The sequence below is a fragment of the Antrostomus carolinensis genome, unplaced genomic scaffold (genome assembly GCF_000700745.2).
Source record: "Antrostomus carolinensis isolate BGI_N321 unplaced genomic scaffold, ASM70074v2 scaffold26197, whole genome shotgun sequence".
Lineage (NCBI taxonomy): Eukaryota > Metazoa > Chordata > Aves > Caprimulgiformes > Caprimulgidae > Antrostomus > Antrostomus carolinensis.
The window spans coordinates 1-18,250 of NW_010328427.1; the positions used below are offsets into that span (position 1 = coordinate 1).

At 39.5% G+C, this 18,250-nt stretch overlaps 2 protein-coding genes across 2 annotated transcripts; one reads left to right on the forward strand and one right to left on the reverse strand.

Annotated features, from left to right (window-relative positions):
* Positions 1-2,584: 2,584 nt before the first annotated feature.
* Positions 2,585-8,212, forward strand: CCDC181 (coiled-coil domain containing 181). Its single transcript, XM_010172255.1, has 5 exons — positions 2,585-2,722; positions 3,146-4,123; positions 6,446-6,592; positions 7,280-7,434; positions 8,050-8,212. The coding sequence occupies exons 1-5, from the start codon at positions 2,585-2,587 to the stop codon at positions 8,210-8,212; spliced, it is 1,581 nt and encodes a 526-aa protein (XP_010170557.1).
* Positions 8,213-10,531: 2,319 nt separating this feature from the next.
* Positions 10,532-16,821, reverse strand: BLZF1 (basic leucine zipper nuclear factor 1). The gene is made up of 6 exons (XM_010172256.1): positions 16,767-16,821; positions 15,227-15,666; positions 14,346-14,545; positions 12,644-12,772; positions 11,819-12,038; positions 10,532-10,921 (listed from the first exon to the last, which is right to left on the reverse strand). The coding sequence occupies exons 1-6, from the start codon at positions 16,783-16,785 to the stop codon at positions 10,736-10,738; spliced, it is 1,194 nt and encodes a 397-aa protein (XP_010170558.1). The 5' UTR covers positions 16,786-16,821; the 3' UTR covers positions 10,532-10,735.
* Positions 16,822-18,250: the final 1,429 nt, after the last annotated feature.

An 18,250-nucleotide genomic window follows, 5' to 3' on the forward strand; every position in this document is an offset into this window, starting at 1 on the left:
CTGGGCCCGCCCCCCGCAGCGGTGCCGGGTGTGGGTTATGAACCTGCGTGTGGGGATGGTTCGGTACAAAGGGGCAGAAACCCCAAAGCCGGTGACCGGTCCCTCAGGCTGCTGTGGCCGGTCCCTCAGGCTGCTGTGGCCCGGCCAGCCCGCTCCCGGAGATAACCCCGCAGCGGTGTCACTCGGCCTGGCAGTGCAGGGCGGTTCCATCACAGCCCACATCTATCTCCCCTGCATCCGAATACTAGCGGGTGAAAATGAAGGCTTGAGATTTTCTGAGTGCCTTTGGTCCCTGTTAAAGCCGAAACACTTTAATCTTTGTTTCATAAGACCCTAAATAGAATAGGAGTTGATGCAGGATTTCTGAAATGAGGCCATTAAACTGAAATGATCTCTTCAGCCGTGACTGTTACAACAGAAGAGGTTGATTTTTATGCTGCTCCCCTTTATTATCCTAAATAAATGGAACATTTTTCAATATTTGGGTTGAGTGTCACTGATGTGAATGTGTTTTGTTAAAGGCACAATTCAGCTGTGTAGCTTTGGCAGCCACTTACCATAACGATGGAGAAGGTAAAGAGAAATAGTTCTTTTGTGCTGAATATGTGCTAGGACAAAGTAACCTCCGTTAAGAACCCAGGTACATGTCACCACTCAAAACGAGGATATTTGTGAAGAAAGGGGCATTTCCAAGCAAAAATGGTTACATGTGGTATGAGAAGAGGTGCAGGAAAAACATGATGGAAATAAGGTGTGGGAAGCCAAGGCAACAGTCTGAACAAGTTTGAAAATTTAAATTCAGGGAAATCTAGAGTGATTCTTGTGAGAAGTGGTGGCTAAAAAGAAGTGAACTAGCAAAAAAAACCCAAAAAACAAAACAACACACCAAACAGATTTTCTTGAACAAAATAAATGGATTTTTTTGAACAAAATATGGCTCAAACAGAAAGAAGAGCTTTTATAAAGTTTATGTACAAATAAGTTTGCAACAAAAGCGCCTAGCTTTATTACCATTCTTTCCTCTTAAACAAACCTTGACTAAATGGTGATGTATAAAAGAGCGGTGCTCTTGTCAAGCATGAAATACAGAGTTCTAAGAAATGGAGATGGTGTTCGTGTGACTAAATAACTGAGAACTCTGAGGTGCTCATCAGAATTTAAAACAAAAGCTTGAAGGAATTTAAGCAGCATCTTCTGGATGGAAGGGTTTTTACAAAATGCATGACAAAATGCTGAGGTTGGGAAGTTGAGGTGCAACCCTTCTTGTCAGGAAGGGCAGGATGGTCACACAGCAAGAGCTGTCTTGCGGTTCCAGGGTCAGAGCTAACTCTTACATCCTGTATTGTGCTGCCATATGCTAATGCTCTATCCAGGATCTTTTATTATCTTGTAAATGACACATATTTGTCTTACTAGAGAGACACTTACAAGTGGCACCCTCCAGCCTACAGCAGAGAGTACAAAGAGAATAGGAACTTCTGAATAATCAACATTTTCTTCTTTTATGTTGCTTTTGCAAACAGTAGTAAACAGATTAGGGGAGGAACATGGGTGGCAGAAGGTGTAAAAAGAGCAGAATCAGCTGTCTTGGCTGATGTGTGTCTCCATGTGTCTTTAACCTTTTTGTGTCTTCAGATGGAGACAGATGCCTTCCAGTGGCAGGCAGTCAGCCTGGACCCCAAGCACTGTCATCTCAGCAGTCCTTCAGGAGCTGTTGGCACCTGTGTGTTGTGCAGTCCAAAGAATGTTTAAAAGATTCAATCCTTATAGTGGCTCATATTAAGCTATGTCACGAATATGACTGTCTCCAGCCTGACTAACTGGCTACTGAGTATTTCCCATCGTTGTCCTCCTCAGAAAATCAAACTGAAACTGAATCCTTTTCCCAGTAGTCTCTGTGTCTGTGTGGCTTTTTTTACCCCTAATACTAGTGGAGGTGGTGTGGTTTGAAAGCTAACTGCTTGTGAATGGTCAGTCACTCTAGCAGAAGGTTCCTGTCCAGAGTCTGATGAATGTCTTCTCATTTTAATATGCAATTATAGGAAGCTTTTTGATAATTTTATCTCCTGTCAGCCATGGCATGCGCCTTCTAGGACTTGTGCATCTCACATCTTTGCAATATAACTTCAAACAAGTTAAGATTTCTTTAAAGGAAAGTAGGTCAGGCAGATATAAAACAACAGTGTAAAATACACCTGGGAGCAATGAACGCTGTTCTAATAAACATAAACCAGCGATCTCTTTGTTAAAGGATGGGACTAACACTTAGGAGATCACAAGTTCTGGTCTTGGCTCTGTCAGAGATTCACTGCAGCACATTAAGTACACCACCTCAGTTTGCTTTGACTCAGATCTTCCCCTGGTAGTCAGAGCTGGAAGTGTCAAACCCTTCATGTTTACAGACCATGAGTGATGCTCAGTTCTGAGGTGCTGTGGCATTATCTATTGTGGTTGTATTGATACTGCTGACAAGCTTTATGTGGGTGACATGAGATATTAGTGTTCTGTATTTGTGTGCCACTAGAGTTTTAAAACAATTATTTTCCTCTCCTTTTTTTTAGTATTACACTGACACATCACCAAAATGAGTGCAAAGGAAGACCAAAGAGATCCAGCAGATACGGGTGATTTAACGGAAAGTGGAGAGTATGAGGATGACTTTGAAAAAGACCTTGAATGGCTGATTAATGAAGAAGAAAAAGAAAACCTTGGTGAAAGAGAGGTATCTGTTAAATTAAATGCTAGTTGTCTTATTTAGAAGACAAAATTGAGTAATCTCTGCAATCATAAGGACAAAATTCAGTATCGTTTGAAACGTGTCGGTATGTTCACTGAATATTGACAAGGAAGGTTATTTGGAATTACAGCACAGAATAATTCAGTGAACACGTCCTGTTTTTACGCTGTCACTGGTCGCTTTACTGCACAAGCCCCGGCTAGTTAAACTTTGTGCAGATGTGAACATGGAGAAACTGCGAGAGAGTTGTTAGTGCCAAAAAAGCTAGTAGTTATGACATGCACTATTTGACAGCCTGTTGTAGAATTAGGGTAGTTAGTACTGCTCTTGTCTCTCACTATTTCTTTTCTCTTTCTCTGGTACTGTTCTTTGTTGGGAGAATAGACAAGTTTATTTTAATTTTTTTAGAATCCTGAAAAAAATGAAGAGGATGTTGAAGTACAAATTCTTAAAATTGCGGACAACTTTGAGGAAGACAATGATGAAATGGAAGAAAATCTAGATCAGCTTTCAGAGGCGGATGTAGATGTGAAAGTGAGACCCTCCAGTGAAGAAAGTTTGGAAATCAGGTCTGATATTAAACAGGGGGACCGTGTATCTGATACTGATAGTGAAAGCTCTAGCCAGGAATCCAAGCTGGAAAACCAGCAGGAACTAGATGAGGAAGAGGATGAAGAAATAAAGCGTTACATCTTGGAAAAGATTGAAGAAGCCAACAAACTGCTGGAGAATCAGGCTCCTGTGGATCAGAACAGAGAACGGAAATTAAAATTTAAGGATAAGTTAGTGGATCTTGAAGTTCCTCCTCTAGAAGATGCTGAAGTTTGTAAAACTGACCTTGCAAGAGAAGATGATGTTTCAAATAGCCTATCTCGGTTGCATATTTCTAATGAAATGGGAGAGGGAAGCACATCACATTCACCACTTGCTGACAAGGATGAGGAAAAGAAGGATGGTAAAATCCTAGTGGAAAAAGATGGGAAGTTTGAACTCTTAAGTTTACGTGATATTGAAAGCCAGGGCTTTTTGCCCCCAATAAGTGTTTCTTTTACTGATATTGAAACTCAACACGCGTCTCCAAAATCTTCACACTACGATCCTTTTGGCACTGGCTCTGGAATGAAGGAAGTACCTCCAGTAAGACCAGGAGCACATTCTTTTTCTCCTGGTAGAGAAGAGTCTGTGTATTTCCCTAAGCCTCCATCTAACCCTAAGCGTCGTCCAAATTCTGCTATCAATGCTGCAAGAGGTCTGGGAAAAAGGAAGACTCCGCAGAGGGCACAGTCTGCAAATGTGCCCGTGAGAAACTCCACTTACTGTCTTTCTCCCAGACAAAAAGAATTGCGGAAGCAGCTGGAACAAAGGAAGGAAAAACTGAGGAAAGAGGTAAAGATCTAGAGGCAACAATAGATCACAGTGACCATCTTGTTCCTCTGCTTCACAGAGACCACGTGTTCAGGGCATTTACCCCATTTTTCCATGATAAAAGAGGCAGCAGTAACAAGAATAGTAATAATTCTCCGGACTTTGTACAGAATCTCTCAAAACTCCTTTCCTTAAAAGAATAAAAAACCACAGAGTAGCATAGGATCATGCTCACAGGAGAAATTAAGTATTTATTTAATATACCTTCATATTGTGCTTGCTGTTTTTGCTTAGTGACTCTCTTTCTACCTAGGTTCCATTACAGGCCCACTGTGGACAGGAACCTAGCGCGTGGTATCGCATCTCTGCAGATTACACTGCAGTGCAGGAAGTTGACATTACCCACGGCACATTTGGGTGCTCATGAAGTATGAAATAGGCAGTTATCATCTGGGAGTGTTCAGTCATAAAATAAGATTTACACAGGAGAATGACTGTGAGAACTATGAACAAAGGTGGGGGGGTTGAACATGTATGGAAGATACAGCTGACTTGCCTGCACAAGATGCATGCAGGGGAAGTCACGTTGACTGATGATATAACTGGATGCTTTTTTTCCTGTAAAGGTTTTCCATGGGTGAGTGTTGTAGTAAGTTTTCTCCATGAATTTGTTGCAAAGTAGGTTTTTTTCCCCTTTTTCTGTTAATTTATAATACTTTTCCTTCTTATTTGGTTTTACCTGGGCACTACAAGGGGGACACAAAGAAGAAAATATTCCCAGTACTGAAGTTATTCTTCTTGTACCTAGAAAGGGCAGTCATTTAAAAGAAAAAAAATAATAAATTATATTTTAGAAAATCAAATCCATATCTTATATATTACTGGGAAAAAAAACCCTTTTAATTCTCTCTCAGTTCCTTATTTAGAAAAAAAAAAAAATATTCCTAGAGAGTCAGCCTCTCACAGCTATAACAGGAACTTCAGAAATCTTTACCAAAGATGTAAAAAACCTAGGTGTTTTTCTTCGCTTTGCATTATGATGATATAATTACAAAAAGGTAACTTACTGTGTATGTTGCTCTATAAAAAGCTCGTGAAGCATCTACCATTTTTCTGTGCCATGATGTTCTACCTAAGCTGGCTAAGTAGCTTCAAAGGTTGCTTTCTATCTGTGGAAATAGCTCTAGCCTGCTTTATTTGAAAAGTTTGCTGAGGCTTAGCTCCGTAACGAGGGATATGAAATGCGAAGAGTTACTGGTGCGTTTTCTTTGTACACACAAAACTAGATCTCTTGACACCATACTCTGCGTATTTAAAGTAAAAGGTAGTGTGGTAGAGGTAAGGAAGGTTATTTACCTAACAGTGTGTGCTAAATCTCTTCCTCTGTTGGCTGGCTTATGACAAGGTAAGAATGTATTACCTTATTTCTTCATTCTTGAATGGAGTTCTTTGATGGGTTTCACAGGCACGAAACATTTCTTGACATTACTGGAATCCATCTGCTTTATTTTGGTGGTGTTTCTTTCATTTCAGTAAATTGCACATTGTAAATTTGGAGGATAGTCTGAAAGTTGTGTTGGTGGGAGGAACATCATCTATTTGCAAGAAGAATAGATTTTTCAGAGTGTTGAAACGAGTGAGGATTATAGCTTTTGTGTCAAAGAGAGTCAAAACCTGATAAAATGTCCTCATCAGCTTTCTGAAGTGTTGTTTGAAAACTTTTCTCCTCCTTGCAAATACTTTTCCTTAGCTTAAATGTGATTAATAATTAAAAAAACCCACTTTTCTCAATGTTGTAAAAAACAGTTCATTTTGTAAACTTGAAAAAAGTGTTAAGCTATTAATACTCCTTAAGTAAATATGTGACAACTTCATGTCCAGAAAAAAATCCTTATTTATAAGGTAGTGACTGCAATCCATAGGTAGTTAAATATCCTTTAGGGTTTAGTGATCCATCAAGCCCGAGAGCTGCATTAATTTTTAAAATGCATCAATTTAAACTGATTTTAAAGCCAATCAGAGCTACTGGGCAGGCTTAATTTTAGAAGTCTTCACCTGTTGCTATTGAAATGTCTGTGAATTGAGTTGTGTCATGGAAATGGAGGGAATCACAAAAAGGGTTGGACTGAACCACATGAACCACAGAAGAGCTCAAACTCATTTCTTCCTAAAAGTAGTTCTGTTACGGTGCAGTCTTTGAGTATTCCTGTTTCACCAGTATTTTTGTGTCCTCTCATATAGTCCGAAGGGACTTATTTCTTGTCTATTGTGACAATAAAGGCCTTTGGAGATTAAGATGATTGTCTTAAAAACTAAGTTTACTCACTCTTAATTCCATTCAAGGAAGAAGAAAGGAAAAAGGAACAAGAAGAACAGAAGAGAAGAGAGAATGAGATGGTTTTTAAAGCTTGGTTACAGAAGAAGAAAGAACAAGTGCAAGAAGAAAAGCGAATTCGTCGTGCAAAGGAGCTAGAAGACCTGAACAGCAAAGTAAGATTTCCCTTATGCAGGACTGGGATCTATAGAGCTCTGGTTAGATAAAACCAAATGCAAAGCCTGTGTTCTTAGCCAAGCATATGGACATCTACAGTGATAGGAAATGCCTTTGTTACATTGTTTTCCGTGAAGATCAGTTGACTTGTGTGTTTAGTGTTGTTCTGCTTGGCAGGGCAGCTTGTGTCATAGAAGATGCATATATTAACTTAATCACTGTAAAATCACAGGAGATAAAATAACACTCCTTTTTATCAGGAGAATTACTTGACTGAACCCTGCAGTGAACAAGCAGCCAGAAAACCCTTTGAAGTGTATTCCTTACCATCAGAACTTGTTGGCAAGCGGTTAATGAACGTGACCTGACCAAAACCTGAAGATTCAGATGCTCTGTTGTGAATTTCCTCTGTCTTGCAGTGATGGGCTTGAAAAGCTAAATTCAGTATTTTTTAAAACATGCTACTTTGAATGCTTGCTCATGTATATATTCTGTGACAGATTAACATATGCTGTAGTTTGCTTCTAACATCCCATGTGATTAATACAAATATAAAGGTCAATATAAAATAAAATATAAAGGTCAATATAAAATCAAATATAAAATATAATATAAAGGTCATTTAATGAGAAGCCTCGTGTATATACGTCTTTTTTCTTTCTTTTTTTTTTTTTTTTTTTAAATAGGAGAGGAACAGGAATCCCGAAGAAGCCTTCAAGTTATGGCTTAAAAAAAAGCACCAAGAACACATGAAAGAAAAACAGATGGAGATGTTGAGACGCCAAGCTGAGGGAATTGCCTTTTTCCCAAGAACAGAGGAATGCAACAGAGCCTTTAAAGAGTGAGTAGGGTCATTCCTAGGGAATCATATTTGAAATTTTGTAGTCTACCAGCTTAAGACTGTAGTGATTTTATGGTACATCTTTACTGCTGAAGTCCTCATTGGTCTGGGGGGGTTTTTGTTTGCATGGATATGCCCTCATAAACTTGCACCCTAGCAAAAATGTCAGGTCCTTGATGTTGTTTGTTCACTGTTCTGAAATTGCTTGTCAGAACCTGAGCTGAAATAGTGAAATGCTTCTGCTGAAAAAGGCAGATCATTTCCTCTACCCCTTTTTGCCTGTTCTGCAACTGGCTTGGGTTGATTCAGTTCATTAAACGAGCAGAAAGTTAATCCAATAAAAGGATTTTTTTTTCCTCTCAAGTCCATGAGCTGAATCAGCTCAACAAAATGGGGAGGTAAAGGTGAGTGCAGCAGTAGGAGAACTGAGATGGAAAGTAGTGCCTCCCACGTTTGGGAGTAGCAGGCTTGTAGAGTGGCTCAGCCATGACACTCAACTTTATCCTACAGGACAAGGTGACTCTAGTTAAATGGGGGCAAGTCTCCTTTGAACAGGTGACGTAAAATGTTCAGTTGCAACTGTCAGTACTTCTAGTCCTCTTTCTCTCTCCACAGATGGCTAAAAAGAAAGAGAGAAGAAAAACGAGCAGAAGAACTGGCTGCTAAAGAGAGAGCAAGGCAGCTTAGATTAGAAGCCAGAAGGGCAAAGCAGATGCAGAACATCCGCTGCATTAGTTCAGAGACTAAATCCTTTCGCTTCACAGACCATTACAGTTGAAAGTCTGATGTAACCACAGAGTGCTTGGTGGCAACCCTCTTAATTTTTATGGCTTGATCATACAGCTACGGACTTTTTGTGGTGTTTTTAAAGCTTTCAAGTAAGTTGAACAATTCCTTTCACTGACAATGATTTTACTATCTATTTATTTGTAATTTTGTTGAAAAGCCTGCTTTTATATATAACTCAGGGATCTTCTTGGTTTGACCAAATCAAAATGAGTGCAAGATCAGTATGCAAAGGTGGCAAATACACATTCCTGTCTTTAAAAGGCACTTTATACTCAACTCCACCATGAATTCCTGGATGCAGGCTGTTATGTAAAATGTTGAATTTTTGCTGGATTATTAGTGCTGTTTGCTGCTGCTTGTGATGAAAACTGTACAAGGTGTTATGTTGTTGGAAAACGCTGTTTCTTGTACCACTTTCTGTTGATCTGTTGCCCAGCTGTTAAGTCTGTCTGGACCAGAGAACTTTTATTTTAGTTCAAGGCAAGTGGTTACTGGAAGGCTAACATGTACGTGTACACTTTTTGAGACTTAGTTCTGTGAATGATATTCCATAGTTTTCTGTTCCATGAAATGAAAAGGTTGTGTGAATTATGACCTTTACCAGTGTCAAGGAAGCTGGATTCCTTGTATTCATGTCTGTGTGTGCTAAATTAATTATAATAAACTACATCACCTTACCCAGCTAAATTGTGAACTCTTGGCAGAGAACATGCTGAGGTAACTCATGAAGTCAAAGTTAGTGGGAGTCCTGTCCAGTCTGTCTCCAACAGACTTCATGGTCTGGCATTGTTCTTACATTTTTTCACAAAGTGTTTTCTGGAAGTACTTTAACAGACAGAGGTGTGGTAGATGCAAAGCAAATTTGGCATTAGTATTTTTCTCTTACTGTTTTGGAGATAGTTCTAGGCATGTTGAGAGAGTGCTGGTGTTTGACCAGAGGGTACTGTGCTGCAGCTTTTACCCACATAGATAAAGGGCATGGATGTGAAATGAAAATTTCACATGCTAACAGGAAACAGGAGTAACAGGTGCTTTCCTCCTTCCTGCACCTTCCCCTGACACCAAGGGCGAGGAACACTTCTTGTGTCTGGCAAGCAGATGCAGGGGGAAAGTTTGCAAAGGTGCACAGTATCTTCCTCATTGTAGTAAGCTGCAAAAGAAGTGCTTCTTGGTTCATTACCTCAGAGCAGCAGAGTGAAGGGTTTTACAATTCAATGTCATATAGTTCCTTTTATGCTGCAGAGAGAACAAGGTCAGAAATACAGCTAGATTCAATCCAGAATTACTACTTGAAAGCAAGCAAACAAAGTTTATTGTAGTTTTCTTCATGCAAACCAAAGCATAGCCAGCAACAGCAAGAACTTGTAACTTAGATATTCTGATCATGGATGAGATTCAAAGGAAAACTGGGTAAAACCAACTGTTTCAGAAACTCCATAAACTAGTCAGCTACATATGATAAATTTGGGAGTGAAACTAAGAAGTTAAAATGCATATTTGCATCCTCCTACCTTTCTTCTTTGAATTTGCAGCTTACTTAGACTTCTTTGGATTTAGCAGATTATCTGTTCAAATTTCTCTTTGAACCTACATCAAGATTATAAAAGCATACAAGTAAAAAAATATATTTTTTACCAGTACCTGTGCAAACTTAGTGCTTATCTTCAGCTTCCCATAACACCCAGGAAGACCTTGGGCAAGGATTGAGTTCTAATACTAGGTCAAGTTTCAACACTGGTACTAAAGGAGGTGTATCAGTCTGTCTTTGCTGAGGATCAGCTATGCAACAGCTTCGCTCTAGAAGCTAAAAGATGGAAAAGCCATTATTTTGCCTTTATGGAAACAAGAATAATCTCACCCTGCACAGTTTTCCAGAATCCATTTAAAAACAGTTACTATTTATATATTATAGCAAGAGTTCATTCAAGCTCTTTCCCCTTCTTGGCAGGAGAGCTGCAACACTGTCTGTGTTCTTATTTCAGAACTTATAGCTATGAAAAATCATTGCACATACTCCTTTTTATTATAGACTTGGGGACAGTTCATAACCTTGGCTAAGGTTAAGAAAAAAAGCATGGAGCTGACCATTTTCCATTGCCTTGGGTTTTTGGTTTTTGTTTTGTTTTTTAAAAATAACCTATCAGCACTTCATTTACTTTGGTATACTTATGCCTTTGTCTCCTTCTAAAGAGGAGATTTGCTTATAAGACAGTAAACCTTAGATAGTCAAGGGCATCTCTATGCTCTACAAATTGGACCAGCATAACATTTTTGGTCTTGCCTTTGTAGAAGAAAGTAAGTAGCTTTCCAGACTGAAAAATAGTAAAAGTATCCCAGAGACTAAGGAAATCTTGTCAGTCCCTAACTTCAAGAGGCAGAGAAGCAGAAAGTGCATAATTTCCAATATTAAACCCACCCATTATGGAAAGAAATAGGAAAAAGGAAACCTGAAAAAATCAACTAGTGTAGTTCTTCAGAAAGAGTACATGTGCAGGTTGCATTCGCTGTGTTTTTAAAGGGCTATCAGCTCTCCTTGGCAGTGATTGCAACAATTGAAAGTTACATTTTCATATCTTGTATATGGGTGAAACCTTCCAATATTCTTCTTTGTGGAAAGGAAGGAGGATGGAGAAGTCTCAGAAAAAGAAACTTCTGTTGATGTTTCTGTACGTGCAGCTGGATCCAGTACACGTAGCACCTAAGGATGGAAAAGTTGAGAATGAAAAGGTATCTATTAAGTTTAATGGCATTTATCCTTCTCTAACAGCTAGGGAGGATTTCTGCTCAAAAGCAAAGTTTTCAACTTGAAAACTAATTATCCATCTATCCAGACCCTCAATATACAGACATGAAGTACTGTTTATAAGTTAGTAATGTCCATCAGAAATCCAAGGTATGATATTATTGAGAATAAAAAAAAATTCTTATCTTTTTAGCAGAGTTGAGCAAAACCAGGCAACACAGATAAACACGGCACTGGGAACCTCCTGCTGCTCAACTATTATTTAACTGCTTCCAGACTAAACTGTTACTCTGGTTCACTATTTAAACATCAGCTTCCTGCAGTGAAACCTTATCTTGAAAGGTAATCATATAGCTTCTCTCTGTGTTTCCACCCACTTCCAACAGAACTGATTTTTAGGGCAACAGACACTACTGCTGAAGCATTATTACTGACTCCTACCTGAACCAGGTTTCTTCTCCCACTCAGTTTTTAAACTCAATTAAGTAGGTGTCAGTTCGCTTCCTCCTGACACACTAACCCTAAACAAATTTGACCCAGTTATTTGTGGTGCTGGGGACAGAGAAGAAAAAAGTATGTATCATCACATTATTTATGTTGCTGTGCTTATTATTCCATTTTTTGTTTGTTTCTTTTCTGTGAGGTGATATTTTTTGTTTGGGGAGTTTTAAGGTTGGGTTTTTTGCCCCCTCTTTTTTTTTAAAATGAGGGAAACAGACAGCTCTATTCAGCATGTTTCCTCTGCATATAGTTTTTTTAAAAGGCAAGATAGTAAGTAGTTAACAAAGCAAAGCATTCTGCCTGGAAAGAAGACTCTGTGCTGACAGATTGAGATGTATGAAGACTTCATACCATTTCAGCCATTTTCTCAGCAGGGGTATTGCAAAACTCCACAGCTGTTGAAGTCTTTTTTGGACTGTGAGTGCCAACATTTCCAAGAAGATGTGAGCTTACAGCTTTGGCTAGCTTACAATTCACAGATGCTAGTTCTGTTGTAGTGTAGGGTTGGGCACTAGGATAGTATGTCTGTTGTCTCCCCCATTGAAGAGAAACCATCAGCTCCTCCAGCAGCCTGTGCAGGAAGGAAAAAAGCACTATTAGTTGTTTTTGTACTCCATACCATCAGCACACAGTGTACTTCAGATAAACCATCCCTTCCTAAGACTTACTGCACAAGCTAAATGTTAACTTAAAAAAAATGGGAAAAAAAGGAAAAAAAAGTGTTTCAAAAGAAGGAGGCAAACAGGCTGTTCTCCAAGACAAGGCCTCACCAACACAGTGTTTTAATACTGTTAAAAGTTAATTTGACATCTGGCAGGATAAGCACTGAAAAGCCAAAGCAGGTAGAAGAATCTGTATGTTTTGGAAGATGACAGAGGAGACTTGAAGTCAAGACAGTAAGCAATTAAATAGAGAAAGTCTGAGGATATGAGGGATGTTAGTTCTATAGTATATTACCCCTAAGATCTCACATCTCCAGGGAATGAAGAAAGAATTAATGCTACTTTGGCTCTTTCAGCTCTGAGACTGAAAAGTGACCGTACTATCTATTAGCGTAATTGATTTTTGTTGAGTATCACTGAACAGGGGAAAGTTCTTTGATTCTTCTCTGTCCTGGAATAAACTGACAGAAATGAGAAGTTTGCATAGATGTAGTCTGGATTAGAAAAATCGTACTTCTGTGTATCAATCATCTCTTGACGGAACTGGTCACGTTCGTTCAGCAAGTCCTGGATTGCACTTTGTGCATCCCTGGTTTGACGCTGAAGAATTGCTCTGGTATTGGTTAGCTCATCAGCCATAACCCTGAAAAAAAAAATATCTCCAATCAGTAGTGTAAGTGAGCAGTTTGAAAGTCACCTTTATTCTAATACAGACTGTAACTTGTCAGCTCAAACTAAGTATTAAGGTGCTGTTCTCAGCCCCCTCTCCCACGCAGGACCTTTATCAACCTTATTACAAAGGACATGAATTAAGAGCAGTTTCTGTTCAACTACAGTCAAAAAGTGCAAGATTATGTTCTGACTTGCTTACATCACTTAATACAAATTAGTAACGGACATTTTAAAACACCTTGGGTAAGTGAACATGGGGGACAAGGATCCTGAGAGATCAAGAGCTAAATACATCTTGTTTTACTAACACAGTTCTCACATTCATCTCTAAAGATGACAGCTGCATTCACCTCTGTGCCTTTCTTAGGGGCAATAACTAGATGTTTTAAGAGCTACAAATGAGACAACTGTTGTTGTATTTTGTTATGCCATGAGACTTGGCATGGACCCCTCACACAGCTATTTCAGGTACCTGGGACACTTAAATGTAATTCTGTTTTTTGCATTTACAACAGCAATTAATTAGGAATTTGAGATCTCAACAAATCAGAACGTTACAAGATCACAGTGCTACTCTAAGCACATCGCCACACTGTTGTTCCTAGAAGGGATTTGCATCCCTGACCTCACAACTCCTGTTAATGATAAAGAAACAAGTTAAATTAGGATGGCTAAGGACTAGCCTAGCTAGGACTATCACAAGTATTTACATATTTACATATTCATTCAATATGCAAAAACATCTTAAGACCAGCAAATTAAAGAGAGGACACTGTATTCCATCACCATTTCCTTCAAGCAGTAAGGCCTTTTTGTAATAAGCATTAAGCATCATAATTAAAATTTAGTTAGCTATATCCAAGCACAGTAAGAGATTAAAAATCCTAGAACACTATTTATATATCTGGTAAGACACCTACACTTACCAAGTCTAATCCATTGCCAAATGAGATTTTGACATTCAGAGCAGCTTAAGATTTGCTCCTGACTTTTGCTGCCCATTACCCTATGGTTATAGAAGTAATAGTAAGGTTCTGAGTAGTAACACAATCAAGTGTTTAATGAAAAGGTGCCCCTACTCTTTCTTCCATACTGAGCTGCCCTTCCCAGTCACTGTAAGCAGAGTTCTTAACTAAATCAACTTCTTCACAAACTGATGATTGTACCTTGCTGGGGGATGAGGATGAAGAGTCAAGCCAATTACCTTTAAGACAAGACAGCTGTCCCAGAAGATATTTTTAAACCTTGAACTGCACACAGTCTATCAGAATTAAGAACTTGCTATGTTTTGACAAGAAGTGGAGTTAAGGTTTTAGGAGGTTTAGGACCCACTGTAGTACCTCTGAAAAGCAGAACTATTCAGATTTACTAGGAGATTACTGACTTTGTACCTTTTCTATATACTCAGATTTCACAGTAGGTGTCAGTTAAGCTGTTGTGGCTGTCCTCTGCCTACATAAGCACATTCCCAGGCATTGCAATGGGCATAGAGAGTAAAAGAGTGAAGGAGAATGCTGTTTGAACAGCTCTCCAAGAGGAAATACCTGCTTGCTAGGAATTTGCTTCGCCACACATCACACTGTATAGACATGCGTTCTAACTGCTCAGACAGCTGAGACAGATTCCGTCCCAGGACTTCGTTTTCTAGGATTAGCTGATTCTTCTCACGAGCCATCCGTTCAAAGTGATACTGCAGATCGTCCCCGACAGAAGCAACAAGTAATTTCTTCAGCTCCCGATTCACCTGGAATTAGACCGGACTGTCTGGTAATTATCAATATAGAATGAAACACATTCTATTTCCAGAACGCAGGGCAAGTTATAGCAAATTGCTAACAGTAAATTGCCTTTCTCTTTCCAGAATGGGATGCACCCAGTGCAGAGGATATCAAGCCTCACAATCCACTCCAGTGAGCATAAGCATTTGAGACTAATGCACATTTAACACATTCTTGTTTAAATTCTAACAGAGGCCAAAGAGGAAGAATGAAAGCCTGCTAAAGGAAACAAAGAAAGCTGCAGTAGTATTCAAGTCCTGAATCAGTAGGATAACAAAGGATTAGACAAGACATCCACAGATTATATTATGCAGAAAATTAGTCACCCCTTCTTTGCCATAACATTTTTCACTTAGTGGTTGAGTTGAGGAGCAAAAAATCTTTCCTCATGAAAGACCCATTTCCCTGCAGCCCTCTACTGTGTTTCTCCCAGCTCAAGCCTTTGATACTTTCACCTGTTGTCAGAGAAGCAGCACTGGATTACTTAGACATACTTCTGCTCTGTATCTGAGCTGTTAAAATCAAAAGGGAAACTATTTGTTTCAAGGCTAGAGTGTCGTAGCAGTTCTCTTCCATCACATTCACAAACTCCTTATATAAACCAAAGCAGCTCAGCTGGGTGAGAGAAAATACCTTTAATTTCTTACCTCTGTCTGTATACGCAGCTGATTAGAGAGACCTTCTTTATCCTGTAACAACCGCTTTTCTGAATTCTTTAGCTTTTCTATTGCATTCTTCAGCTCTGTCTGTTCCTTCTTGGGATCTGCAGCTCCATCTGACTGGTGGAACGGGTCTCCTTTATGTCCCACTGATTTAGCTACCTTAGCTGTTTTAGGTGGAACAACATGGGTGATAGCTGCTTTGGGGACTAATATACGAACAGCTTCGATCTCCACTGATTTATCAGCATGTACTTTCCCAAGCTGCAGAACTCCAGGACTCAGGGAAGAGACTGTCTTTTTATGTGGGCTGTGGTGAATGTGATGGTTTGTAGCACTGGCTCCAGTGATTACTGCCACCGATTCAGCTGTCTGCTCTGTTTCCATGCCATCTCCAGGTCCTCGGATGGGTGATGAGGCATCATCAACTAAAATTTAGAAACAGCAGAGGGAAACTTTACCACCATTCACTTTGTTCTAGTCTCATCGTAACTTTTCACTTAATTTCTGTACTTCAGAGTTACAGATTTTAATTGCACGCTGCTTGTGTAAAACAGTCCTTTGCAGCAGTAATCATCAAGCATGAGTCAGAAAAGTCCTTACTCAAGTGTGTATTGCTCAACAATACTAATGGTACAAGACACAAACATGGATCTGAATTGTATTAATCTCAACTTCCTGCTCCCATACAAGATTAGGTAGGTGCAGACATGAAAAGGAGCCACCAAGGAGAAAATGTGACAATATTACTTATAGGTTGAAAGCAAAATCAGGCTTTGGGAGCTGACAGAATCAGAGCAGTCTCATTTTAAAAGGAATAATTAAATGAAAAACAGCTATTTGCTACGTAGCTACTATAAGTACTATCTACCATGTGTCCAAGTGAAGGTTTAAGAAAAACCAACATGCTAGTTCTGCTTCATTCCTAATCAATAGACCCTGGGATTCACAGCAATACTGCATTCTGCTCTGAATTCCCCAATATGTGTGATAATGTTTACTGAAATTAATTTTACTTAAGTTCATGGTTTTCAGCTGAATTAAGTATTATTACACTACAGTTTCCTTACAATGGGTGAAGGCAAGAAAGTTTCTTAGAGCATAGCTACACACAATGCTTTTTTCCTCATACTGTGGGCAGTAATGTGAGTCTGAATCCTCTATCTAATGAACTTCAAAAATGCTGTAGTAGCACCATTATATTGCCCTACTTTCAGGTTGGCGAAATCAGTACCAACAGGTTCTAAATACCAGAGAAGGACTGACAGACACGCATAGACACAGATGACAGTACAAGTGACAAACTTGTAGTATTTTGATACAAAGCTGGATTAGAAAACCATATTCAGTTTCCATCTGGGCAGATCTGGTTTTCACTGCAATAAGGAAGTCACATAACTACCTCCTAACAGCTATATAAAAGGAGTGAGTTTAAAGGAATGGAGCCTGGCTACAGTGTAACTGGTCTTTAGAATTCAAGTTAAAGCCTTTTAATCCTGTCTGCTCAGATATCATGTGAACCACCTACCTTTTTCTAGAGAAGTCATTTTCTCTTTAGCAGTCAGTTCTTCCTAATTACCTAAGTCTGAGGAGTAAAGGAGAAGGGGGAGGAAAAAAATAATAAATCTTTAGCAAGGTAACAGTGACAAGTTAATCTTGGATTACCCTATTTTTTAAATACAACCTCTAAACTCCAGTTCAGTCACACACTGAAAAAAAACACACCAGACAAAGGAAAAAAAACCCAAAATGGTAAAAAACCATGCCAGGACCCAAAGAGTTAAAAGGAGAAGGCTATGAGATTTCTGGCACTTGTTTCTTCTTTCATTAAGAGCTGGACTTCAGATCCTATCTCTTGCTCCTCATCTAGCTCCAGTTTCCGTTCCTTAAATTTCTGTTTCTGGTCTCCTCCCATTTTCAGTGAACCCTCATCTTACCCTTTAAAACTCTGTAACACTCCCAGAGTACAACTGCACGACCATGCAGACATAACCTAAGATCATCACAGCACCACAGGAAAGGGAAATCCCACACTGTGCTCAAAGGAGACCAAGAAGTGAGGAGGAAACAACGGCAACTGCACAGTTGCACAATTGCTTTAGTCCTGCTTGCTGATATAACTTTTTTTAACAGACACAATTCCCAGCCAAAGCAGGAGTCAGTGCCCTGTGTGGCTGCACAAGCTCTATTTAAATTAACAGTAAAACTTTACCCCCAGTTTGGCCAAAATTACCATCCTGGCCATTTTCTCCCTTATCCACCAACGCTACCGGCCGTTGCCTCCTTTACCCACAGGTCCATCCACTCCCAACTCCCCAGGCCACCCACCCCCCTTTTCCTGGGTCTGTCACTAATTACATTAGTTTGAAACCAGTATATCCCTAGGTTTGTTGGTTTTGTCTGGTTTTTCCCTTTAGTTCTCCCCATTATTTGAGGGATATCTCCCAAAGCCCTTGCTTCCCTTCCCTATACCACTAACTGAAAAGGCTCAAACTACAACTTCTTTGGCTTCCATTGCTACAGCTCTCAGCCCCAGAAAGATAATGGTAGCAGGAAGCACACTACGGCCAGCTTCCTAGATCCATGATTTTTTTTGTAGCTTTATCTTTTGTGATGACCAGGAGACAAAAGAAACAACTTTCCCTCCTTGAGCTTTCTCAAACTATAGATACAGAAACATCTTGCTATCTGTTGCTTCTACAGCTGGAGTTATGTTTTTTGCTCACTTAATACCACTCATTCCTTTTTGATTGAGGATCTCCATTCATCTGAGGAAAATGAGGATGAGGAAAGCGTAGCTGCTCCAACAGAGGCAGGGATACTCAATAAAAGACTGATAATGAGCATGTGGTCTCAGCTGCTTCATCTGAGACACCCTGCTGATGATCCTGCTCCTTCAGTCTTCACATTATAATACTGCTCTTACTATCCTGTTACTTTCCAAGCCTCAGTGTCAGCCTCTGCACACATCTCCCTCTATCACAGAATGGGCTGGGTTAGAATGGACCTTAA